Here is a 26,208-nt window from a genome sequence, read left to right on the forward strand (position 1 = left end):
GAAATCAAAGGATTTTGTTAGGAGTGTTTTTTAGATATAATAGAATAATCACAGCATATTTAACATATGATTAATATAGCATATCTAATATTCATGTTTAAATCATTTAGTTGTACTGCTTTCAAATTGATTGGTATAAAGTAAATGATTCCATTTTTGTATTTGTAAACTTTTGCTCATTTGTATATAATAAAAGATTTTTACTTAATACATAAATTGGTATTTAAGTTTGACATTGTGTTAACTTTTTTGGGTAAATTATAAAATAGTTATTTTATTTATTTTAGATTACATTTTAGTCATTTATGTTTGAAATGTTACGTTTTAGTCACTTACGTTATCATTTTGTTACGAAGTGATCACTCTATTGTTAAACTCCGTTACCTTCCTAGCAGTAGTCTTATGTGATAGTCCAAATGAGTTTTAAATGCCAACTTGGATGTCTAGTTACTGTGATGAAAATAATTTTTTAATTAAATAAATTTAATATGGACTACCACGTAGGACATCCAAGTTGACATTTAAAACCCATTTGGACTGCCACATAGGACCACTATTAGGGAGGTAACAGAGCTTAACAGTAGAGTGACCACTTCGTAACAAAACGATAACTTAAGTGACTAAAACATAATATTTCAGACATAAGTGACTAAAATGTAATTTGAGGCAAATAAAAGTGTCTATTTTTTATAGTTTACCCTTATTTTTTGGTCTTATAAGGGCACTTGTATATGACGAAAGTTATATTTTTTGGTACTCAAAAGTAACCATGTTAGCTTTTTAGTGTTTAATTCAAGTTTTGGAGTTGATTTGATGAAAATTTATAATTAGCTAATAATATTAACAATTAACTTTATCAAATCAACTCTAAAAATCGAATTAAATCACATCTATTAGACTTTATTTGACAAATTAAATGCAAAATTAAATAAATTTACAATGAACACTAAATTTATTCTATTAACAAAATCATGAAAAATTCAAACTTAATATTATTAGCAATTAACTTTCATCAAATTAACCCTAAAACTCAAATTAAACATTAAAAATATAACATCCTTACTTTTAGCTACTAAAATATATAATTTTATCAAATTTAAGTACTAAATTGAAAAAAAAATATCATATTAAAACACATATTAAACTTAAATACCAAATGGAAGATTTTTTAAGTGCGTTCAATCCATTCTCTCCTTTTATTTTTTTGCCTAATTTAAACAAATTTTTTAAAGAAAATAAAACATCGAAATACATTTCAAAATCCTTTGTAAGTTCATTAAAGTAAAAATTAGAGAAAATATTAATTTATAAAATTTTGATATAAAAAAATTATTATCATTTACAAGTTAAAAGACATTAACAACTTAAATTTTGGAAGTGAACTTGGGGCCCTTATTGAAAAAACAGTTAAAATGTAACCTCAATCCCTATATTATGACAAAATTTGATATCAAGCCTCTATACTTAAAATGTTAAAATTATTATTAACATTGTTAATATTTTTGTCAAAATTCGTTAACTTAATATGTTGATTAGGTTATATTCATTTAATATAGCATATACTTCACAAAAATAAACATTTCAAATTAATAGTTTTAACGAAAATACTTAAAGATTTAACGTTTGAAATTTGACTTTGATGAAAAAGTTGAATATTTAAAATTAATAATAAAATGTGAAATAAAAATTTCATAATTTAAAATTTACATATCTGATCATGTTTCTTACTTAAGGGTTTTTGGATGGATATTTACTTCCAAAGTCGATGTGTTTATATATTTTTTTTGTCTCATGTTATGGTATCTAATTTCACCGTCATCGCTATTTTTACACTAACAGCAGATAAGCGCACCACCAATCCGAAAATACCCTTAGTTTTAAAAATATATCAAATAAATTTTATCACTTAAATTAGTATTTGATTTTTCCCTAATTCTTTTATTCATAAAAGAAATTAGATACCAAATAGATAAAAATTAATAAGTTCAGGGGCTGAAATATGCATTAACCCATTTAGAAACAGTAAATGTGGACCAACACTCAATATCTTTGGTGCCATTTGAGGAAATTAACCTTTTAAGCAACTAATTGTTTTGTTTTATTTTTCCCCTTCCTCTAGTCTCGCTTCCTGTGGAGGCTAAAGCGGCTCCTTTCTTTCAGCTACCCACGCTTTCAAGCTTCCAACTTTCCCAGAAGCTCCAAGGCTGAAACCGAGGAGAAGACGCTACAATTACTAATTTGGGATTCCATCCTCAGTTTTGGCCAATACCCTTTCCAAGGTATATAAAGCTCTCGGTATTAATTTCATCATTTTATTTCAAGCTTTATGTCCTTAGTTCTGATATGGGTTACTTTTATTCGACCCGTTCATGCTCAAAATTTGGTCCTTTTTGAGTAAATTAGTCAATGCTTTTGATTAGTTTGATAGTGGGTACCATACCATGCGTTTCTTTTATGTGAAACACTGCTTTGCTCCTTTGGATTTGGAACTGGTAGACTGTTGTTTGCCTTTAGTCTGCTATATATATATGGCGTGGAAAAGTTATTGGCATTTGTTATATCTAATTTATTTTGTTTTAAAAACTTTTCATTGGGAAACTTTTTTGTTAAAGGAAGCCATTCTTGTGTTTGATTATAATGAATATATATAGGCTTCCTTTTATCATTTCTGATTCGGTTTGATTTTATTGTAACTTGTTATAACCAAACTGAAATTCGAATTCAATTGCTATAGGTGCCTAACATCATGTCATGGTCAAGATTTTCTAGTAGAATTTATTGTTCAATGTTCATTGCTTTCTTTTTTGCTGCTGCACTTGCAGTGACGCATAGGTGCCTAACATCATGTCATGGTCAAGAATTTCAAGTAGAATTTCTCTCTTGAATCACTCGAAGAATCTACGGATTTTGTCACACGAATCAAGGTAATCACCATGTTACCAATATTCAAATTTGGGCCTTTTAATTTTGCTTGTGCCATTGGAACTTTTACTTGAAGAACTAAGACGCAGGTATTTATGCTTGGTTGTAAAAGCCTAATAAGCTAAATTATTCTTTCACAGTCTTGCTTTAGCCTTTAAATGGTAATCCTCTGAAATTTGGATACATCCAGAGTTCAAAAAATTTTTCTTTTCCATTTCATATTTCTCCCAAGTCCAAACCTTAATGCAAGCATGCTATTCTAAGAAGTTTATTACCTGAGTGAACATTTTTTTGTTGCTCCAGATTTTTTCCTGATTCTTTATATTCGAGTTACAAGTTCTTTAAAGCTTCTTCTGGGTGTGGCAACAATGGTCTGATGCCAAGATGTGAATTTAGCACAAAGCCTCTAACGAGGTCTTTTGATTTCCTTCCTTATGGTTCTCGATGTTTAGTGAGATTATCTTCCTTTAGCAGTCAGCGCCAATATGCTTCTCATGTATCCCATGCTTCCACTGAGAGGAAATCCAAAAAGACTCTTTTGTATCTTACTGCATTAGTGTTTGCAATGGTGGGAAGTAGTTACGCTGCTGTCCCATTATACCGAAGATTCTGCCAGGCTACTGGGTATGGTGGTACTGTCCAACGCCGTGAGGTGAAGCTGAGGTTATGCTATTCTTTATCCTATCCTTTTACTATTTTCAGGGTTTTCTTCTTTTCTTTTTTCTATTGGTTTTCAACCAGAACATATATTTGTTTTCTTTAGAGTGTTGAAGAAAAGGTTGCTCGGCATGAAAAAGATGGGACAGTAGCAACAAGGTGCGCTTTCTAGGCTTTGGATGTAAGAGCTTATCTTTATCTATATTTTTCATGATTATCATCATAATATCCTTTCTGTTAATTTTATTGTGATTCTATTTCAATGCTTAGTTTTTGTACTGTTTTATGTGTTAAACCTGTTTCTGGGGTTTGTTTCTGCTTGTAACATTCTCAGTTCTACTTTTTGACATTTTCTGCTTAGATATGTATATGTTTCTTTGGTTAGTTGTAATCATGATTATTTATTATTATTATTATTGTTTTTAAAGTGAGATTTGTGGAAGAATGAGACAGAAACGAGTTCCTATGAGAGTGATAAGGCTTTATTCTAACTTTTAGAGCATGAAGTCATTCCCTCAATAAGAAACCAGTTACCATTCTTCTTATTAGAAAAATGATGGGAAAACGTTGAAACTTGTTTGTTGCAAGAAACATTTGAGTATGATGGGGAAACAACTTAAACCAATAATGGTCTTGCAATGTTATTTCTGAAACAAATCAAGAGGGGAATGGGATGTTTTATGAGGTAAAACCATAAAAGGTGTCATAAGACAGATTGCAGGGTATCACTCCCTTCCGATTATACTTCTTCTTTATATACAGATGCGACTTTTTTACAAGAAGGTAACAAATAGGAGTGAGGTGGTAAATTTTAGTATCATTCATCATTTCACATCAGCTAGTTTGTTCAATTCAATTCATGCATTTCTAAAGATGCTATTATGAAGCTGTTAGACTTGCATCACGATAGTATCTTTCTTGTACTTCTATGCCTTTGTTTGAGAAATTTTCTCTTATCCTTTTAGGGAGATAGTAGTGCAATTCAATGCTGATGTGGCGGATGGAATGCCCTGGAAATTTGTTCCAACTCAAAGAGAGGTTCTCAATTTCTCTGTTGTTTTTGGGCACTGTAGAGTGCTTCTTTTATCAATTATTTCCTTATTTTTTTTATTTTTCTGCTAGGTGAGAGTCAAGCCTGGAGAAAGTGCTCTTGCTTTTTATACTGCTGAAAATCGAAGTTCAAAACCCATAACTGGTGTCTCTACATATAATGTCACCCCTATGAAGGTACTGATACTTAATCATGCTCCATTATGAAATTTGGATCTTTGAAATTTGTTATTTCTAAAGTTAAGTTATTGGTGTTTGTTCAGATCTTTGTCAACCTCTCAAACGTTATTTGGTTGTGTGAGCCGTTAGGCTTTTTAACCATTTCTTGCTAGCTTAGGTTTGACTTGTGCTGTTTAGGCTTGAATTATGTACATGATTTAGTAGTCTTCCTTTCAATATTATTGTTCAAATAATTTATTCTTTGTCATATCCTTGTTACTACAATTCTAGTTTGGATTGAGAAATTTGTCTGCTGAGCTCTGCTACTCATTTATCCTCTTGTGCATGTCATAGATTCCATGACATACACTTCCTTTTCTCTTTCTCACTCCGTGTCTAAATTTATTTCTGGAATTTTTTAGTGGAACCCGCATGAGTCTATGCCTAATCTCTTATCAAGCATGTTTGAAGGTTTCCGGTATCATTAATTTTATATTTATAGTTTGCCATTGGGGCTTCTAGGTGTCACGATAGGAGAATCTGCAATATTGTTTTTCTAATGGTCTTAGCCAGGAAGAGTCTGTATTCCAACTGTTAATTTAGTCGGAATATCTCTTGATGAGGGTATCTTCAAGTTTGAGATAAAATTATTGCAATCAACTCTTGTTTTGATTTTCCTTTTGCAAGCAAAAAAGGAAGTAATATTTATGTAAGATAGGCCCAAAATATCCAATAGCTAAGATAGAATTCCAGTCCTGAAGATGGCCCGTGAGGCAGGTTAAAGCTCACTTTCGAACCACGCAGTTGTTTTCATATGTTTGTACCAATACTTGGCTTTCTTTATCCTCTAATTTTTTATTTTTTACTTTTACATAATTTGATTATCCTTTTCTACAAATTGGATGACCAAAGAAACATTAGGTGAAATACAATGAGCTTGTTATGAGATGATAAGCTAGAAAGTGGAAGAAAAAAAACCTTTAGGGCGAAAAAATTGATTACATAGGAACACATTAACTTACTGGTAATGTTTGTCATTATCATATTTCAAGCCTTAAAACTTTGACTCGGTTTCTTGCCTGTTCGTGTTCCTCTTCAGGCTGCTGTTTATTTCAATAAAATCCAGTGCTTTTGCTTTGAGGAGCAGCGTCTTCTTCCTGGAGAGCAGATTGACATGCCTGTAAGTCTTTTTACTGTTGAAAAGGCAAAACTTGTTGGTGATCGTCAACTAACCTGTACTTTCTTTCAGGTTTTCTTCTACATAGATCCTGAGTTTGAAACAGATGCCCGAATGGATGGTATAAACAACCTGATTTTATCATATACTTTTTTCAAGGTTTCCGAAGAATAGAAGGGGGATATTTAAATTCATAGTGAAAATAGAATATCATTCACATGAGAATAAAAACTATTGGTTAGGATCCCATTTTCATATACCGGGAGAAGAGGGAGAAGAAACATTCTTTTGTCGGAATTATTTTGTTATTACAGTCTCCTTTCACCTCTTTATGGTGGAAACAGTCAATTTTTGTACCAGGCACCTCCCTCTTCATACCAACTTTTTCAGTCATTCCCTAAACAAAACCAACTGCTTGTAGCTAGGGTTTATTATTGTTATACTAGTTATCATTTTCAATTTCCTTTCGTTGTTTCATATGGGTACTGAAATTTGCAAAAATGTTTTAGCATCTAACAAGGAAGTGCAGAACTTGTGTAAAATCCTTGGTTGTTCTAGTATGGAGTAAATGCGAATGTCACTGTCCGTATGTGTTTTATCTACTATGGAGTTCCTAGCACTGTTTGTCTGCGTTGGTCGTTGTGAGTTTTGAATCATACCAAGTACATAAACGAGGATATTCATCGTAATCTCTTGATATAATTCCTAAATCTTGTGCATTGAAAAAGAAAAAAAATAAACATAATCAAATTAACTAAAAGGGTAGGTTTGAATATATTAGTTAGTAATAAACTAATTTTAATTGGTAATATTTAGTTATTTATATGATTTGTTTGCGACAACAATAAAGAAAATGTTTCTCGTAGTAAGTTTAAATTTATAATAATAATTTTTATTTTATATCTAATGTTTTAACACTTGTAAGTTAATGTGATGAAGTTGTTGATGTCATATATAACAATACTAAACCAATCCATTTCGGTACAAAGAATAATATTTCTATTATCTATGGAAGATGGGAACCCTATCCCAAGTATAACTTTAAAAGAAAAAAGGCAGCCTAAGCCCTGTAAAATCTTCATCCACTTCCTCTTTTATTAAAAGAATCTATATTTAACATCAAATTTAACTATAGTATCATCTGCTTCTGAATCTTTTTGTTTAATAAACTAATGCTCTTCTATCAACTGAGTGTAAGTGATAAATGCTTTGCCTCATTCCCTGCAGACAAAGGAAGCAATACATCAAACCCATATTTGTTGTTGGTTTCTGTCGATTTCCTCATAATTCTATTTTCTTTACAATATAAAGTTCATTGATGAAGAAGGGACCTGTTTGATGTTCATTGGATCATGTCTACAATAATTAATTACTAAAATGATTTAAAATTTTATTTCCTTCAACTATTTTCGAGTTTGATTATCAAATAAATTCATGAATCTGTCAAATCTCATATGCTGATGCAAGGTTTCCATGATTCAAAGCCATGGGCCCTGAAGTTGAAAGCCACCTAACTCTTTTAATTTTAAGTTTTCATATTTCTTAAAAGCAATTTCATCTTCAAAAACACACTTAGATGTACATACATTCAAAGCAGTATAGGTTTTTTTTTAAAAAAGTAAAACAGTATAGTATTAATTAGTAAAAAAAAAAGTACACTATTTTGATTTAGAAGGTTTTGTTCCATGAGATTTGTAGATTAGATTTTTTAAAATATGAATTAAAATATTACACGATATAAAAAATAAATATGATATAAATATATGAATATATTAAATTTTATATAACTATTAATATGAACAATTTTATAAAAGATTTATTTCAGATTAAAGTAATATGCATAGTATATAAATACACAAATTATTACACTTGTAGCAAAAAAAATTCACAGGCAAAACTACTTTGCCTTGAATGTGAAGACCCAAAACTGCTTTATGTGTTAAATAGGTAGGGTAGTTGATTGAGAAAGAGTTGAAAATGAAATGGAGTAGACACATTGATACACAACAAAAGCTGATGCCATCAACTTTGTTTAGAGGCAGGTTGTAGTTTTGGAGGTTTTAAGGTGAGAAAAGGGGGGAAAATGGATACTGGTGAGAAAGTGGCTGCCGTCTTACAGAGTTCCTCATGACTTTTGCTTTTGTTGATGGAAGCCAATTTGGACTTTTGTTCGGCTCAAGACAAAGAAGAGTTTCAATACACCAAATACATATATGTCATGAATGGGAGTTTTACGGACCAGCCAGTTGGTGCATATGTAAAGTTGACAGCAATAGCATTCAGCATCCTAGGGGTCCTGCTGATTCATACTAAATTGTTGAAGCCTTACAATAAAATGATTCCAAATTCTCTACCAGATGATTGAACACCCTTTTTTAATATTACAAAAAATGTTATTTTGTATTATATTATATGTCTGTCGAAGATTAATTGTCTCAATCATCCGGATAACCAATTTTAATGGAATCATTTTGAGTGACCGGTATCCACCATCTAGACTGTGTCCAATAAAATGTGGCTACCTGCTGACTCCAAAGGATTAAAGAGAAGGGTTTAGACACATACTATTATGGGCTCACATGTATGTAAGCATAGAGATGAATGCATGCTCAAACAGTTAATATAATAACAGGGCATTGAATATCTCACATTATACTCCTCTTCTCTGGAATTTGAATTAATCTGATGATCCTTCTATCTTTAAATCCACAAGTTTTCAAGCAAAGATTAAGTATGCTATAACTAAGAACAGAACATTGGAGACAACAGATAATGCCTGCAACACAATTCAAATCACGGAGAATAACATGACTGGGTTGTTGAGAAAATTAATGAAGATTGTAGGGGAGGTATAGGGATATACAGTTTATGTTTTACTTACAATCTTTGTGCTGGGTGATGTATATACCATCCCTGGAAGATAACCTTGAACTCCAATGTTATAAACTGGGGTTCCATTAGGGTAATAGAGACCATAGTTCCTCTCTGATGCAGGACCAGGTTTTAAATTCTCATTAAAGAGTGCGAAAACATATATGTCAACCGGGACATTCGGTTTTGCCGGTGTGCTTTGTTTTTCTTCTATTCTTTTCAACAGGTTCCCATTGTACAACCCTGCATTCTCCGGTGTAGCTCCTGCTTCGTCATCATCACCTCGGGAAGGCCAACCGGTTTCCGAAATCCGGACTTCGATATCAGTATGCCCCATTGCTTTGATAGCTGAATAAACAGCATCAACTTGAGCATACAACATGTTGTCATATTTCAAGTTGGTAATTGGATCCACTGTCCCTTGATTAGACTGGAAAAGCACATAATCTAGTGGAACTTCGTTAGGGTTGTCCTTGTATGCAAAATAAGGATATGCATTGATCAAGAAAGGTGACTTAACCTCAGCATGAAAATTGAGAATTCCGTGAAGATACTCGCCGAGATCTTGCCTAAAAGAACCGGCGGAAGGCGGAAAAGAGATGCTTAAGATATCGAGAGAATGCGCGGAAGTGACGGTTACTTGTTTATCAAGGCCAAGATCAACAAGAGCGTTGTAAACAGTTTGCATTGCAGGGAGGAGATTAGACCATAGCTGATGATCATAGGTTTTGAACACTTCGTTCCCCATAGTTATGCAAGTAATCCGGGTTTGAGGCAGGTGGGGCTGAACTCGCTGCTGAAGCCAGTTTCGAGCTTTGATAGGATCGGTCATGTTGGGTAGATACTCGTTACCGAGTCCGATAATGAAATCGACATTTGTATGGGAGAAGGCAAGAAGAACGTTAAGATCAGCGTCGTAGAGCTTCACTCTGCTGATATTGAGGGATTTGAGAAGATAGGCGACTCGAGATGGAGATGGAAGATTGTTTGCGATTTGGCCATAGTTGATTCCAACTCCAAGACCAAGGATTTGGATTGGAGAACCTGATAAACACCATAAAAACAAAGTGAAACACAAATACTAGTGAAAATTCAAGGAGAAAAATGTAGTTGTTTTTCATTTGTTGAGCAACTCAAGAGTTGGAAACCTGAGAAAAAGAGAAGTAGGAGAAGAGAAGAGGCAGCCATATAACTCATCTTAATCTGTTTCTCCATCTCTCCATTATAATTTATAATACTTTCTCTGTTTCCTAATCCAATGTTTCACCACTTTATTTTCGTAATAAGAAAATATATATCATGAAAAATTAGATACAGAGGATTCAACACAAGTGTAATGTATCATTTATATATATATTTGCATAACATGGTCGGTGCCTAAATCTCATGCAATATCAATTTATTTATAAAATTGAATTGAAAATTATTAATATTTATTTATAAAATTACCTTTGACGTTTAAATTATTTGATTTTACCTCCTTGATAATAAATGAGACGGAAAAGAAAAAAAGAAAAAAAGCGTGCCAAATTGTATGAACGGCTTCTCCAATATGACCATCACGAGAAAATCAAGTAGATAACTTTGAACAGGGATTCCCGTTGAGAGAAGAGAAAGAAAAATAAACAAAATGAATTAATTATAAAGAGGTGCCTAATATATAGTCAAAAGTTAAAATGATGTATCACCTGTTTTTATTCAATTGGTTAATGTGCTACATGGATTAACAAAATTTTAGCGACAATAATTAGTTTAAATAATTATCTTGATTAGAGTGATCAAAATAAAATAAATCTTATTTTAAGGTGTAATTTAGTTTAAAGATTTTTTTTTCCTGAGTTTTGGATTTTTGGGGTGTGAATATAAAGAGTTGAAAATTTTATGATATTAATTTCAAATCACTCGTATAGATATTTGAGCAAAAGTCTCTATTGAATGGAAAAAGACTTGTAAATATCCCAAGTTGTTAACATGTCATTTATAATTTGAGTTCATTCGGTTTTAGTTTCTTAACAAGTTGAAAGCCTTCGAATTTAATGGTTTAGACATATGCATTTAGTTAAGTTTGGATTAAAAAAAAAAAATTCGTTTTCTATTTAAAATATATTAAATTATTGAAATATTATCTTATAGATTATTTTAAATAAAAATATTATTAATTAAAGAGTAATTTGAAGCAAATCAATTCATATTTAAACTTATAATAAATGTCTTTATTCAGGGTGGGCCGTGGTTGAAGCTCTGGAATTGCTGAGTGCTGTCTAAGGTAAAAGAGTTTGTATGGAGGTGTTTGCGGTACTTTGTCCCCCCGAAGGCACGGCTGATTGAAAAGGGTGTAAACATTGATGCTATGTGTGCTCGGTGTGGATTCATGTCTTAATGTATTGTGAATGTGAGAAATCTGTATGGAGAACGGTTGGTTTTCAGTTACAGCAGGCCACTGTTACGACACTTGTTTCAACTCTTCTTGATTTGCCAAGTGGTCGACAACAATAAAGGGGGCTGACGCTGATTTGGTCCCTTTGCTTCCATTGAAACCTCTGCTGTTGGAAGGCCGTGCAAGTGCCAACCGAGCGAATTATTGCCCTTGCAGACGAGCTCTGGCGTGCTTGGGAGGAAGCTGGCCGAGTGTATGTAGCTGCCGGGGGTGAGAGGAAGGTGGCCGACGCAATAATGCTGGCACTTGGGTTGGTCCTATGTCGGGGTGATTCAAGTGTAATGTAGACGCCTCACGCTTTGTCATGGATGAGTGGGTTGGTTTTGCGGCTGTTATACAAGACTCGTATGGGCATGTGCTTCGAAGCTTCACTGGGCGAATGGAAGGACTGATTGAACCTTTATTGGCTGAGGCAATTGCCATTCGAGAGTCCCTCTCTTGGCTTAAGTCGCTTCATTTGGATCGGGTAGTTATTGAATCAGATTGTTTGATGATAGTTGAAGCACTACCCGTCTCTTACAACATCAACAATTGGTACATCCTTCATGATTGCTTGTGGTTACGATCATCTTTTGCATCTTTGTTCTTCTGTTGGACTTGTCGGAGTGTTGATAAGGCGGTTCATCCTCTTGTTAGGGTGGCCTTATTACATACATGTTCTTTCCACTAATGTTCAGTCTATTTGTATATTCTGATCTTACTTCTCTTGTGCATCATAAGAACGAGGGACCTAGGACAGAATGCAGCACAGGTAAGCTTATTGGCTAGAGTTAGTTTGTCCCTTTTCTTTGTCTCTTGTTTTATTTATTACTATAATTGATGAATTGCGGTTTTAATTTTTAAAAACTTATTTTTAAGCAATATTTTAAACTTTGACGTCAATTATTTAAATATTTTATTTTATATAAATTTATTTTAAAATAAGTCATTAGATTTTTTTTCAAATTTTTATGAATAACAATTTTAAGATATAAGTGCAAGTACAATGGCAAATACAACATTCAAATAATCTATAATTAGACCCATAAATGATAGAATTTGAACTAGAACATGCTATTATGAATGTACACATATTTAATTATTATAATATACATTTTTAATAAAATAAGCTAAACATTTACAAATTTTAATTAAATAAAATAAAAATTAAAAACTCATTTTAAATAAATTATTAATTAGAATAAAATTATAAAATAAAATAAATAGATCATATATTTAATATCAATATATCAATGCGTAATGTAAATATGGTTAGTAAATCTATTTAATTTGATGAGAACCAAATGAACAACTAAGAATTCAACTTGCAGTAATTTTAATTATTTTATTTAGGATAAATAATAGTGAGTACTGAATTTAATCAATTGGAATTTTCTAAATGATTTTAAATCAAAAGTAGAATTTTATTTTTAAAAGAAATATGATAATTTTTCTATGAAATACTTGAAAAAAAATATGTGAAATTGTTGGTAGGGATATCAATTGGGCGAGGCGGGAGATTCCAACTAAGAATTATCATCCTCATCCCCGCCTCACGACCCGCAAGACTAAAACCATCTCCACCCCATCACCCACGTAGGTCTCCAAACTCACCTAATCCCTGTTATATCTGTCTCGCAACCCACTTCATATAATATATTTATAAGTATCAGAGAAATAAATATAAACCAATATTTTTATGAAAAAAGTATGAAATACATGTCATCCGGACTCCCACCACATATGTAACATTATTTTAACTATCACCATTTAAAAAAAAAAGTCGTTGTGACCCTTTAATTGATAAATAAAATATAATTTCAACACGAGTTTAAAAAATTCAAAAAATAAATTCCTTACATAATATCCAAATACAAACAATGTCTCAAATACATCATAAATGTCTTCAAATGCAACACAACTGCAACAATTCCAAAAATCAATCAATACATGTCACTCCCGTTGCTTCTATATCACATTCATCTTCTAATTCTTCTATCAATTGTGAGCATCGTATCTCTTTAACTTTACCCAAAACTTGCATATGAGAAATTGTGTTGAGCACTCTTCTTTTTTTCTAAATTGGGTGAGAAATTGTGAAGTGCTCTCCTTTTTTTTCAAAAAAATAAAAATAAATAGTGAATGTGAGTTGAGTATTGTTATCAAAATTAAATTTTTATAAATGTTTATTTTTTAAAAATGCTTATTATATTATGCGAGACGGGTATAAGGTCATATCCACACCTGTCCCACCACCCACGACGGTCTAATTTTTGTCCCCATCTCTGCCCCAACACCCGCGAAACCTGTACCCATTAACGTCCCTAATTGTTGGGAGGGGCGAGCATAGATCCCAAAAGGATTAGTTTTCTTGAATTGTAAAACAGACTTAAAAGAAACTTTGGTTATACAAAAAAAAAAAAAGAGTCTTTTCCTTATAAGGTATTATATAAATTTAATTGCTAATAATAATGGGATAAATATCAATTTTATAAATGAACTTTGATTTAATGTATAATTTGATACATGAATTTTGATTTGATGCAATTATATACATGAAACTTGAATTGTAGTTCCTATGTATACATGAAACTTTAGTTTTGATTCAACTATATATATTTAAAGAAATGAATACATAAATTTATTTTCATATTGAATTAATATAATTGTTTGTATATGCAATACATCAACGTAAAATGACACTAATTAAATTAATATAATTATTTATATATATAATACATAAAAATTATTTAATGTTTGGCATATGACATATTCTTCACGTTATACAAGCTTAAATTTTATGCTATTCACATATGATTGTTTCTATTTTGTTTAGAGGTATTGGATTTAAATATTAAATATAATATAATATAATATAAATTTGGAGAGAGCTTACATATAGTTTATATATGGGAGGACTCGAATTTGAATATTTATGTTATATTTGGTAAGAGTATTATTTTCTACAAATGTTTTAGTATATAAGTTAGCAATAAATTAATTCAATTGGTAATAATTAGTTACTCCCATGACTTATTTTTAGCAAAGAAAATATATATATTTTTACTTATTTTGAAGAGATTTTATTTTTATGAGAGTTATTACTGCCTTTCTAATTTTAAGTTTAAATTTATACTAATTATTTTTATTTTATATCTAACTATTATAATAAATATATGATAAATAATTTTTTTACTACTAATCAAACGTGATATTAAAGTTTTGACAACCATATAAAAAAAAGGTTAAAAGTTAATTTTTTTAACTACTAAAGATCAAGATGTGACAACCGTATTAAAATAAAGGGATATATCATATTTCAAATTCTATTGTAAAAAGAATTGTGGAGTATAAAAGATTTGTATTTAAGTCTTTAATTAACACCGATTTTAGACTTAAATTTTAAATTTTAGAGAGAGAAAAAGGGAGAAGAAGAAATCCACTTACACTAATATAAAAACTAAAATAGTTTTTTTTATCTTTTCATATATTTTTGTATGATTAATATTTTAGTAATTAAACCGTTGAATTTATCAATATAATTACACTTATCGTGCATGTAAATTTTAAACCAATTATGACATGAATATATCAATATATTTTAAACCAATTAAACCGTTGAATTTATCAATATAATTACACTTAGGTATTTTAAAAATAAATAAAAATGGATATAAAATAATAATATTATTAGCTTAGGTAATTATGACATGAAGAAAAATAGACAAATTAAATGAATAAACAATAAAATGAGCTAAACAAAGGACTGGGTTGAAACCAAGACAAAATTAGAGGTGCAAAATCGCAATAAAACTAATGGTGACATTGAAATGGGATCGAAATGAAATATGCACAAAAGTGGACGGGCCGAAATGGGAATATTCTCATACCATCAAAACGACGTTGTTTTAACAAGTACCAAAATGTAATTGAAATAATATTTTGGGCAAAATTTAAAAAAAAAGTAACAATGAGCTGATTTGAAAGGACCAGAAAGGAGGAGGGACCGATTGCACAATTTGTCCCAAAAGCAGAAATATGTAGATCCTGGGATTTGTGGCGCCGTTTCATTAGTATTATTTAAACTAAAAAAAATTTATTTCATTTCTAGCCCTATTTTTTTATAATAAAAAAAACAGAGAGCCTTTGCTCTCTCCCTTTCCCTTCCTCCTTTTGGCTAGGGTTTTGAAACCTATCATCGCCGCTGTCGTCATGCCTCAGTGAAGCCACCGTGGTTTCCACCGTAGACGGTGACCGTGGCCAGGCGAAATCGGGTTTTTAACCCTCCTTGAAATGAGCTCGACGGCAAAGGCTTCCTAGACCGAAGAAGATCAAAAGAGGAGGAACCCCACGACCTCCTTGGGTCGAATCTAATGACGAAGAAGCAGTCTCCGACGACGGGGTTGCATGGATTCGGGTAAGTTCCTTTCTCCTCTCTTCTACTTTTATTCGCCTCTTTTTTATGTTTAAAAGTAAGTTAAAAAAAATAAAAAATAAAAGAAGATAAAATAAAACGAAAACAGAAATAAACAAGAAAACCAAGATCAAAGGAAAAGATCGAAATCCCTTCTAAAGTTTTTATTTTTTTCTTTGATTTTTGATATGCGTGTGTAGAAAATTCAATGAAATTTTGAGGCCTTTATAGCCAAAGTACAAGATTCGTTCTATTTTTTTTGTTTTCTGCCATTTTCTTGTTTTTTTCTTCTTTGTTCTTTTTCTTTTGTGTGTTGCAGGTGATGTTAGTGGCGTCTGACGGGCGTAGAGGCAACAGTAGGATGCGGAGGCTACTAGTACGGTGCACATGGGCAGCGGCGTATAGGGACCTAGGGTTTTCTAATTTACTAAAACTTAATTTAGGTATTCGGGCCTGGGCCATTAGGGTTTTTGTCAGTTTTGGGCTATTGGGGTTGGGTTTTTTTGTTGTTTGTTTTTTGTTTCTTTTTTTGGTTTCTAATGGGCCGGGCAAAATAGGCCTCTTACAATGAAGAAGATAAATCTATAGATATAAAATTGCATAGGTCAATGATTGGTTCTTTACTCTATCTTATTACAAGTAGACCCAACATTATGTTTAGTATTTGCTTGTGTGCTAGATATCAATCCTGTCATAAGGAATCTCATTTACAAGCCATTAAGAGAATTTCTAGGTATCTTAGAGACACTCCTAATTTAGGACTTTGGTATCCTAAAGATTCATTCTTTATCTTGCATGCTTTTTTGGATGCAAATTTTGGAGGTTGCAAACTAGATAGGAAGAGCCCAATCGATACTTGTCAATTCATAAGCAACATGTTAATTTCATGGTTTTTAAAGAAACAAAATAGTATTGTGTTGTCCACCACCAAAGCGCAATACATTTCCATCGATAGTTGTTGTGCTCAAGTTTTATGGATGAAACTACAACTTAAGGACTATGGAATTGATATAGATACTATCCCTATCAAGTGTGACTAGTGCTATTTATCTCACTAAAAATCTCATTCAACATTTTAGCACTAAGCACATTGAAATAAAACAACATTTCATTAAAGATCATGTCCAAAAGGGAAATGTAGTTATAGAATTTGTTGACACCGTAAAACAATTAACTTATATTTTTACAAAACCAATAGATAAAGAAAGATTTTGGACACTTAGAAGAGAGTTAGGTATTCTCACCTTACCTTGATTTTGTGTTTAAATAAATATTTTTACTTTGATGTTTTCAAAATGCTTTATGTCTTAAAATTTGCTTGAAAAAGTATGAACAAATTATTTCTGTGGTTCTCATATGCAATAAGTTAGGGGGAGTTGATATTGCATGACTAGTTTATTTTTGACTTATTTGGTCTAATTTACATGATTGTAGAATGCATTTGAATATGCTAAATTAGACTTTGTTGGATGTTAATATTCAAATTTTGCATGTCTTATAATACTCTGTGTTTCATATACATCATGCTTAAATTTGACATATTTAAGCATATGAAATCATTAGAATTTGCTAAAAGGTCATTCTAAGTTAATTTAGAACATATTAGAACAAGTCAAGTTGGGAAAATTTTTTGCACTTTGAAAAATAGATTTAACTTTTTGTATCTATACTAGTACTATTTTATCGATACATTTTAAAAAATATTGATACTCATTTAAAAAGTATTGATACTCGTTGGGTTTTAAATTGTAACACCCCTAACCCATATCCGTCGCCAGAATAGGGTTACAGAGCATTACCGGAGTTTACAAAACAAATACAATTAATTCATGTTATTTATTATTCATATCTGAAACTAATCATATTCAATCATATTGTCCCTTAAATGAACCCTCGAGGTCCAATTATGCATTTGAAACAAGTCGGGATTAAATCGGAAACTCAGAGAATTTTTTACGAAATTTCAAAATTTTTTCTTAAGTGCAAGGGACACAAGCCCGTGTGGCTCACACGACTAAGTGATACGCCCATGTCCATACCCGTGTAACTCTCTAACTTGGGTCACACGACCAACCACACGCCCGTGTGCTAGGCCGTAAGAACAAATTTAATTTTCAATAATTAAGTGCAAGGGTCACATTGTAACACCCCAAACTCGGCCTAGAAGTCTAGACCGAACCCGGGATGCTACATTGATCAACGAAGTGATCATGAGAAAATTTCTACAAAAACAAGTCATTCAAAATTTCCATTTTCAAAACCAATCAAAACGCTTAATCGTTAAAATTCCATCCACAAGTTTAACAGGAATAAATGTATGAATCAAAAGTTTAAAACAGTAAATGTACCACAGTTTATAAACCATACAGTTCAAAATGAAACAAATACCAAGATAGTATCATTAAACAAAAAGTGCATAATTGTTGTTCACAAGCCTGTCCGAGACCTCCGCGTACTAAGTTTAGCATCCAGAACTTCGAAATGTACTTGAAATGGGAAACAAAAGAGGGGGTGAGCTACTAGAGCTCAATGTGAGATCAAAACCAATTAACTACAGAATCAGGCACAGAAAACCAGTAGTAGTTCTGAAACGAAACATACTTACAGAGTTGTACAGAAACAGTTGGTGCGTTCGAAACGGATGTACTAGCGGAAAGCAATATTTAAAGCATATCGAAATCACACTCAGTTACACAATCGCAAATACTACTTAGTCTAGTAACAAAACTCTTAATAGTCACTAGTTTCAATTTAGTCAGTCAGATACAATCAGAGTTAACAATTTCACAGTGTCATAAATGCTTTTCAGTCAAACAATAAAACAGATAGTCGCATTCACAAAACAGTCAATAAGATGCATATGAATGCAGTTGAGTTAAAGAAAACCCACCCATCCAGCTAACAAACCTCTCTGTCTCCCATCACTCCTCAATAGAGCTATTAAGCTCATCCAACCAAACACTCCATATAGGACCTCGAAAAGCCTATCCAACACTACACTCCAAATGATGTCATCCCGGGTTGTCCGGCAACGATGGCCATCAACATTGTCTACAACCCTGCAGGTATTGAGACTTCCCATGACCCTCGGGGTATTGGGGCTAACAGTATGCAGACAAACTGCCAGTCACGTATATTACGCAGCAAAGCTAGCGTATAAGTTGTACTGTGCAATGCGGCAAACCGCGGTACAGACATGCAGTATGAAATGCCAGATTAGATAGTGGTACGTAGTGTAGCTAACGTACTATTGTATAGTACAATGTAGTAATCTGCTACACCGTTATCAGTAAAGTTCACAATCCTCAGAGTATTGGGACTGCCCAAGTCCCTCTTGGTAATAGGGGTTATCAGTGAGCTGTATGGTGCCATGCGGTAAATCGCAGTACAATCATGCTTGTCCACGACTCTCTGGGTATTAGGGGCTATCAGTAACCAGTAGATCAGCTGCCAGTTCAGTCAATCTTCCTTCTCTTCAAAATCCCACCCAAAACAGTATATGCATATGTATGTGCAGTCAAATGTACATGATCAGAATACTAGTTTTAGACAGTTAATCAGAAGCAGACACTCACATCCAATCAGTCAGTTACAGAATAAAAAATTTAGACACTCATAACTCGAGTTCAGTATCAAGCTTATCGCACAACCAATCACAAATAACACACACATCGAACCCAGATCAAAGTCATAATTACCCTCAGTAAAGCTCAGTCCAGGGTTGAAACATACAGAGTTGCGATTACGCTTAAATTTGACCTAAAATTATTATTTAGCGAGATAGGGCCACACGCCCGTGTGCTCCAGCCGTGTGGAGCAATCCAGGCCGTGCAGGGGTCCAAACGCCCGTGTAAAGGGTAGCACATGACCGTGTGACAGAGGTACACGCCTGTGTGAAGCAGGGACACAGCCGTGTGAATAGGTCGTGTAACCTATTGTCCAATTTTTCTAAAATAAGGTGTAGGGTAGACACGACTGTGTGAGGGTCTCACACGTTCGTGTGCCATCAGACACGGTCGTGTGTTTCAAAATACACGCCTATGTGGGATCCCTAATCCCTAATTTTCCCAAACTCACATGCCCGTGTGCCGATGGGACACGGCTGTGTGAATTCTGACAAAATCCCCAAACCAGTCACACGACCATGTGGCACCTAATTTAGCCCGAAAACCCTAGTTCCTAAATCCACACGACTGTGTGCCGTGGCCGTCGGGGTGATCACAAAACCATCCTACAACAGCCCCAAAACCGTCGTTTCAGCCACCAGAACCGTTCCTAACCTTTGCCCTATCAACATATATCAAAATGTGACAATTTCTCATCTCTTCCATCGACTAAAAACCCAAACTAATGGGTTAGCATACAATAAAAAAATCAAATAGAAAATTTATAAAAATAATAAACACATAAAGTAACGTAGTTACAGTTCGAATCCCACACCTGTTTGCGATCGGAGAAGACGACAGAGACATGAGATTCTAGAATCCACAAATAAACTGTTTTAGAGAATTATTTTGAAAAACCAAAAAGTAAAGAAGAAGGGAGAAAGTGAAAGGAAACGTCACTTCCAAAAATAAAATAGAAAAATAAAAAATCAAATAAAAATAAAATAAAATAAAATCTAAAACAAATAAGTTACCAAAATAAAACTATTAAACCTCAAAACGTGCTTGCAAAAACTCGAACCTGCAACCTTAAGGTTCACCAACACTCACACCACCACCAGACCAGTAGGCCCATTCTGTCACTAAATTGCACGACTAAACACATATGTGCAGCCTCCTCACTGTCCCTATGCTCAAATCCCAAAACTTATAGGCCTAGAATTCAGGGCGTTACATACACGGCCAGGTCACACGTTCATGTGCTAGGCCGTATGGCACACACAGCTGAGACACAAGCTCGTGTCTTTGCCCGTGTGAGCAATTCGAAGCATTCTGTTTCTCAAATTTTAAGATGGAGGAGGCACACGGCCAAACCATACGCCCATGCGCATGACCATGTTGTCACACACGGTTGAGACACACGCCCGTGTCTTTACTCATGTTGACAAAATAAGGCAATTTCCAAGCCTTATTTCTCACCCAACCTGGCATCAACCTATCCAACCAATTTTTGTACTATTACAAATCACAATAAGACATTCAATTTAAGCCAATTTCAAGTTCAATACATGTCATAACAGCCCATTTATCCAAATATTTAATCTTACCTAAATGGCCATATATGTATTACCCCGAAAATTTTTATAATAAGATATTATCCTTGATATAGTAAAATAAGGAAATAAAGTGACAAAAAGAGAAATTTTGAGTAATGTCAACATTGGGAAGTATATTATGATATATTAATTCAAGAAATGACTAAATCGTAAAAGTGAGAAAAATTTTGTTGCACAAGAGTAAATACTCAAAATTTGAGGGGTTAAAGTGTAAATATGAAAAAGTTGAAGGACCAATAGTGTAAATATTTTAAGGGTGGAATGATTTAGAAACTAAGGAAAATGGATGAATTAAGACCAAATTGAATAGGTAAAGAATTGTGAGGGACTAAATTACAATAATACCAAATTAAATGATGACTCAAGGATGGAATTTTAAAAGATCATAAAGGGCAAAATGGTCAATTAGAAAGAGAGAGAAATCTAGAAGGCGATAATGATGTGGAGATATTTTAGATTAATTAAATAAATAAATATTAGTTTATTAATATTTTAAATTGATTTTTTAATTTTTATTTTTTTATTTTTTTTATTTCACGTAATTTATAAGGAAAGAAAGATGAACAATTCTCTTCATCTTTCCCATGCACCAACATGTGAAGAAGAGAGAAAGAAAGAAAGTTTTTCTTTCACCAAAAATCCACCATTTTCACCTAGAAATCAAAAAAAATTTCCATAGCCATCAAGAGAGAAAGATAACAAGAAGACTATGGAGAGCTAGAATATCAAGTTAGATTCAAGAAATAGAAGCTAGAGGAGAGAGAAAATCAAGTTAAAAATTGAAATCAATAGAACAAGGTAAGAACATCAAGATTTCAATAAATTTTAAAGTTTGATATTATTGAAAAAGCATGGAAATGATGTTATAGTAGAGTTTTCTTATATATGGCTCTATGTTCTTGATATGTTAGTGGAGGGAAATAAGAGAAAGTGATGGGAAATATTATAGAGAAATGGAATGAGGTTGTTATAAACTTGGTAATTAATATTTTGTACTAAAACAGTTTTGGATAGCAACAGCTGTCTAATTTTGAAAAATCACCAAAAATTGTGGAAATCGAATTAGAGGTTGAATAAAATATGAAATTAAATTTTATTGAGTCTAGTTTCTCATAGAAGAAATGGTGTAAGCAATGGAATTGTAAATTATGAGATATAATAAATTTTGTGAGACAAGGTCAGAATGATTTCGGATTTTCCTGTTCTGATTTTTGGAAAATCATTAAAAATTGTATAAACGTATTTTGGGATTTAAATTTATTTTTTTAGATTCTTAATGAGTCTATTTTCAAGAGAAATAAATGGTAACATCATCCAAACCTCGTACTAAGAGATAAGTAATTTTTAGTAAAGAAATGTCGAAACTGTCAAACAGTAGAACAAAGATAAATTTAAAGATTTTACTGTACTTATTGGCTAAATTATAAATTCTAAATTTTTTATGGTAGAAATATATTTGAGTCTAATTTCAAAAACATTAAGCAGATCTTAATTTGGAATTCTGTAGCTCAAGATACAAATAATTTAGTGACTATGACTCAATTGGATAGCTTGACATGAACATATAAGTAAATAGTGGAATTATGTATATATTAAGGATGTGGAATGGAGAGGAGGAGGAGGAAAATAAATATATGAATATTTAACTAGCAAGGGTTTACATTAAAATGGATAATTTACATGTTTTAAGTGAGGATTAAATTGAATAAAAGTAAAACTTTAGGGAAATTTTATAAAATGTCAAAAATAACCAAATTGAGGGAAATTAATTATTTTATTGTTTAAATTAATCAATTGAATGGAATTATTAATTTAATATTGGGTGAAAATCAGGGAAAATAAAAAATTACCAAAATGCCCCTAAATCTTAGTGTTTTTGCAATTTAGCCAAGTAAGTTTGTGTAAGTAAATTTTATATATTTTTATGCTTGTATTGGATGTGTGCATACAAATTATATAAATACTATGAATATATTTGAAATTATTTGCATATGTCCAATAAGCCTGATAAATGATAATGCCCGATAAGTGACAAGTTCCAGTTGAATATTGAATATCGATGGATAAAGGTAATTTCCCATATTGAGGTCCTGCATGTGGTGCTGATGGGATTTAGCTCGGACGAGTAATCCTTGACCTTATTACAGAAAGGATTTAGCCCGGATGGGTAATCCTGATATAAGCCTTCTCAAGCATATGTTAAAGACAGGATTTAGGTTGGACTGGTAATTCTGCTACATAGTTCTTGCGAGCATCCTGATTGGTAGTGAATTTGCATGTGTTGCACACTATTATAACTCTTTGTGTAACACCCCATACCCGTAACCCAAGCTGGAGCGAAATACAAGGTATTACCTAACTCGATCTCATGTACTCAAACGTTTCCTAAGTCACCAAGACTTGGTCCAAAATAGAGCTTTTTCAACTTCTACTTTAAACTTCTTATTATGAGCCCCAAACCGACCATTGAAAATTATTAGGGATCAACCCGAGTCCTTAAACCATCTATAGAAAATTTAACTTTGAAACAAGGCACAGTCCCATGTTGAAGGGTAACACGCCCGTGTGGCTATTTCAACATGGTTGTGTTGTTGGCCCGTGTGGCTCGCACGGCCTAAGTAATATAGGGACACGCCCGTGTCCTTCACCAGGGAGGAAATAATTCTAATTGCACACCTATAGGGGTTTTCACACGGCCTGGCACACGCCCGTGTCCTTGGCCCGTGTCCTTCACACGGCCATGACATGCCCATGTCCTAGCCCTTGTGCAAAAACATGGACATTCTATTTCTGACGTCAGCATTCCCAAAATGTCACACGGCCAAGGCACACGCCCGTGTGCTAGGCCGTGTCCATCACACGGTTGAGACACACGGCCGTGTCTCTACCCGTATGTTTATTATCATGCATACTGACTTGAAATTTTTACGTGCAGGGGACACACGGTTGGACCCCACACCTATAGGGCAGACCGTGCGTCACACACGGCCTAGACGCACGCCCGTGTGTCTACTCGTGTGGAAAATATAAGGCTATTTACCAAGCCTATTGCCCCCTTACTTGCGCAACCTACATAATAGCAACCACATTCAAGATAAGACTATCTCATGCAACCAAATCAGCCACAATAGACAATGTTCCATTTGTGCATTTCACTCATCTATGAAAATAACATCTTTGCATATGAATCAAAATGAATATTTACCACCATTCAAGGCTTAATACAAAATGAAGGGTTTCCAACCCAAGCCAACACATTTGACCAGTTCTCAATGACACAAAAATAGTAAAGTCTAAGCCCTATACATGCCATATTCAAAAATATAAATCAAACTATACCAAATGCTTTGATTGATAGTGTGATCGATATCTCTAACTTCCGTTGATCCTTGAGCTAGATAGGCGGCACTATAAGAAAATGAAAAATGAGAGGGAGTAAGCATAAAGCTTAGTAAGTTGCACATAAATAAATATACAACATAACTTTACCATTCATCAACAAGTACCATAATACACAAGTGACATAAGCAAAACTTACTCATTAATATTCAATACACCTTATATAGCATATATCGAGCTCACATTTCATACATACCATATAGGTGCCTGTACCACTCACAACACGGTTATACTTTCCTTATTAATTTGAAATAGTAACTTTCACTGTTGAACCATTTAGAATACTATCAAATATTCATTAAGCCTCAAACATGGGGTAAGGTACCGATGCCATGTCCCAGACATGGTCTTACACTGACACATCTTGTAGCCGATACATGTCCCAGACATGTCTTACATTTGCTTACGTCTCGAGGCCGATCTATGTCCCAGACATGTCTTACACTAGCACTCATCTTAATGTCGATCCCATGTCCCAGACATGGTCTTACACTGGCTCTCATAATGCGGCCGATGCATGTCCATGACATGTTTTACATTAGCTCACAATAACCCATATGTTATGGCATGAATATTCGATTTATTTCCTAGGTTCAAATAGAAACTCTACTATCTCTATTACCATTATGCTTTCTCAATTCCACAATCAAACAATTCATGCTATATTAAATTCAAGTACAATTCAGCACATACATTAACATTGTAGTTGTATTATTTATATACAACTTACCTCGGATTACAAAATGTGGCGACTAGTCGATTTAATCGATTTGCTTGGCTTTCCCTCGGTCTAAGTTCAGATTTGGTATTTCTTGATCTATAATAACAAAAATGTACTTATTTAGTCACTAATTAAAATTAGGCAATCGAAGATTTATATTTTTGATAAAATGACCATTTTGCCCCTAGACTTTGACAAAATGACCATTTTACCTGTAGGCCCGAAAATTAATTTTTATAGAATTTCTCCACATCTTAAGCCTAGTCGAACCGTTTCTACTTTTATAGATACTCCAAATTCCCACTATTTAACACACTTATCATCTATTTTACAACTTATGCAAAATAGTCCCTTTAGGTGTTTTTATGCTAACACCTTTCACAAAAGTTATTTATAAGACAACTAAGACTCATTTTTTCCATAAAACCTCAGCAAACATTAAAAATCCTTTCATGGAAAAATCCTACACTCTTGATCATTTTGCAAAATAGTACCCTCATTTGAAAGCTCATGCTTCAAAGGTCTCAAAAATGTAAAAATCATCAAGAAAAACTATCAAAATCACTTACTTGTGAGGATTACAAGTTGCTGAAAATTTTAAGCTTTCAAACCCCCTTCAATGGCTAATTTTCAGTGGAGAAAGAAGATGAAATAGGGATGATATCATCTTGCCTTTATTTACTCCTATTTTAGTCAAAATAAGCCACCTAACTTACCAAACTTTGAAAATTTGACCACCTTTGTCTCCTATGGCCGGCCATGCCTCCCTAAAGGGTCTAATTGCCCTTTAAAGACCCCCAATTTAGGTTCTCTAGCTATTTGATACTTTTAGCTATCAATTTAGGACTTTTGCATTTTATGCGATTTAGCCCTTTTTTCTCAATTGAGCGCACGAATGCCAAAATTAACTCATCAAATTTTTTTTATACTCTAATATAAACATGCAATGACTCCAAAATAATAATAAAATAATTTATTTGACTCCAAATTTGTGGTCTCGAGACCACTATTCTGACTAGGCCCTAAATTGGGTTGTTACACTTTGTGAGCATCCTGTTACATGATTCAATCGTTTGTGATCTTGCATACGTTGCAAACATAAACGCAGCTCTTTGTGAGCGTCCTGACATGGCTCGCTTGAACTCTCTAAGACATGGCCATCCGGTGCTCCTGTTACATGGCTCTTTGTGAGCAATTATGA

The 26,208-nt window shown here is 33.1% G+C and overlaps 2 protein-coding genes across 5 annotated transcripts; one reads left to right on the forward strand and one right to left on the reverse strand.

Moving 5' to 3' along the window:
- The first annotated feature begins 2,057 nt into the window (after positions 1–2,057).
- On the forward strand, positions 2,058–6,507 carry LOC108458307 (cytochrome c oxidase assembly protein COX11, mitochondrial). Its single transcript, XM_017757660.2, has 8 exons — positions 2,058–2,279; positions 2,823–2,924; positions 3,226–3,574; positions 3,686–3,738; positions 4,545–4,617; positions 4,702–4,806; positions 5,888–5,968; positions 6,038–6,507. The coding sequence occupies exons 2-8, from the start codon at positions 2,845–2,847 to the stop codon at positions 6,137–6,139; spliced, it is 843 nt and encodes a 280-aa protein (XP_017613149.1). The 5' UTR covers positions 2,058–2,279; positions 2,823–2,844; the 3' UTR covers positions 6,140–6,507.
- A 383-nt stretch (positions 6,508–6,890) lies between these two features.
- LOC108458298 (glucan endo-1,3-beta-glucosidase 14-like) lies at positions 6,891–10,196 on the reverse strand. Of its 4 annotated transcripts, none has more exons than XR_008285705.1 (4): positions 9,985–10,194; positions 8,847–9,880; positions 8,615–8,741; positions 6,891–7,186 (listed from the first exon to the last, which is right to left on the reverse strand). XR_008285705.1 is itself a non-coding variant. In XM_017757647.2 (3 exons), the coding sequence occupies exons 1-3, from the start codon at positions 10,049–10,051 to the stop codon at positions 8,682–8,684; spliced, it is 1,161 nt and encodes a 386-aa protein (XP_017613136.2). In that variant the 5' UTR covers positions 10,052–10,194; the 3' UTR covers positions 7,769–8,681. The 4 variants fall into 4 exon arrangements, 1 of the variants encoding a protein (XP_017613136.2); XR_008285707.1 differs by lacking the exon at positions 6,891–7,186 and adding an exon at positions 7,769–8,487 and having other exon boundaries at positions 9,985–10,196; XR_008285706.1 differs by lacking the exon at positions 6,891–7,186 and adding an exon at positions 7,769–8,490 and having other exon boundaries at positions 9,985–10,196.
- Between the last annotated feature and the right edge of the window lie 16,012 nt (positions 10,197–26,208).

Source organism: Gossypium arboreum, chromosome 7 (assembly GCF_025698485.1).
Source record: "Gossypium arboreum isolate Shixiya-1 chromosome 7, ASM2569848v2, whole genome shotgun sequence".
Taxonomy (NCBI): domain Eukaryota; kingdom Viridiplantae; phylum Streptophyta; class Magnoliopsida; order Malvales; family Malvaceae; genus Gossypium; species Gossypium arboreum.

Coding starts and splice junctions, on each gene's coding strand:
- LOC108458307 (XM_017757660.2), top strand. CDS start 2,845: ATGTCATGGTCAAGAATTTCAAGTAGAATTTCTCTCTTGAATCACTCG. Junction 4,618..4,701: donor TTGTTCCAACTCAAAGAGAG/GTTCTCAATTTC, acceptor TTTTTCTGCTAG/GTGAGAGTCAAGCCTGGAGA. Junction 4,807..5,887: donor ATAATGTCACCCCTATGAAG/GTACTGATACTT, acceptor GTTCCTCTTCAG/GCTGCTGTTTATTTCAATAA.
- LOC108458298 (XM_017757647.2), bottom strand. CDS start 10,051: ATGGAGAAACAGATTAAGATGAGTTATATGGCTGCCTCTTCTCTTCTC. Junction 9,881..9,984: donor CCTACTTCTCTTTTTCTCAG/GTTTCCAACTCT, acceptor GGTGTTTATCAG/GTTCTCCAATCCAAATCCTT. Junction 8,742..8,846: donor CATCACCCAGCACAAAGATT/GTAAGTAAAACA, acceptor ATTGTGTTGCAG/GCATTATCTGTTGTCTCCAA.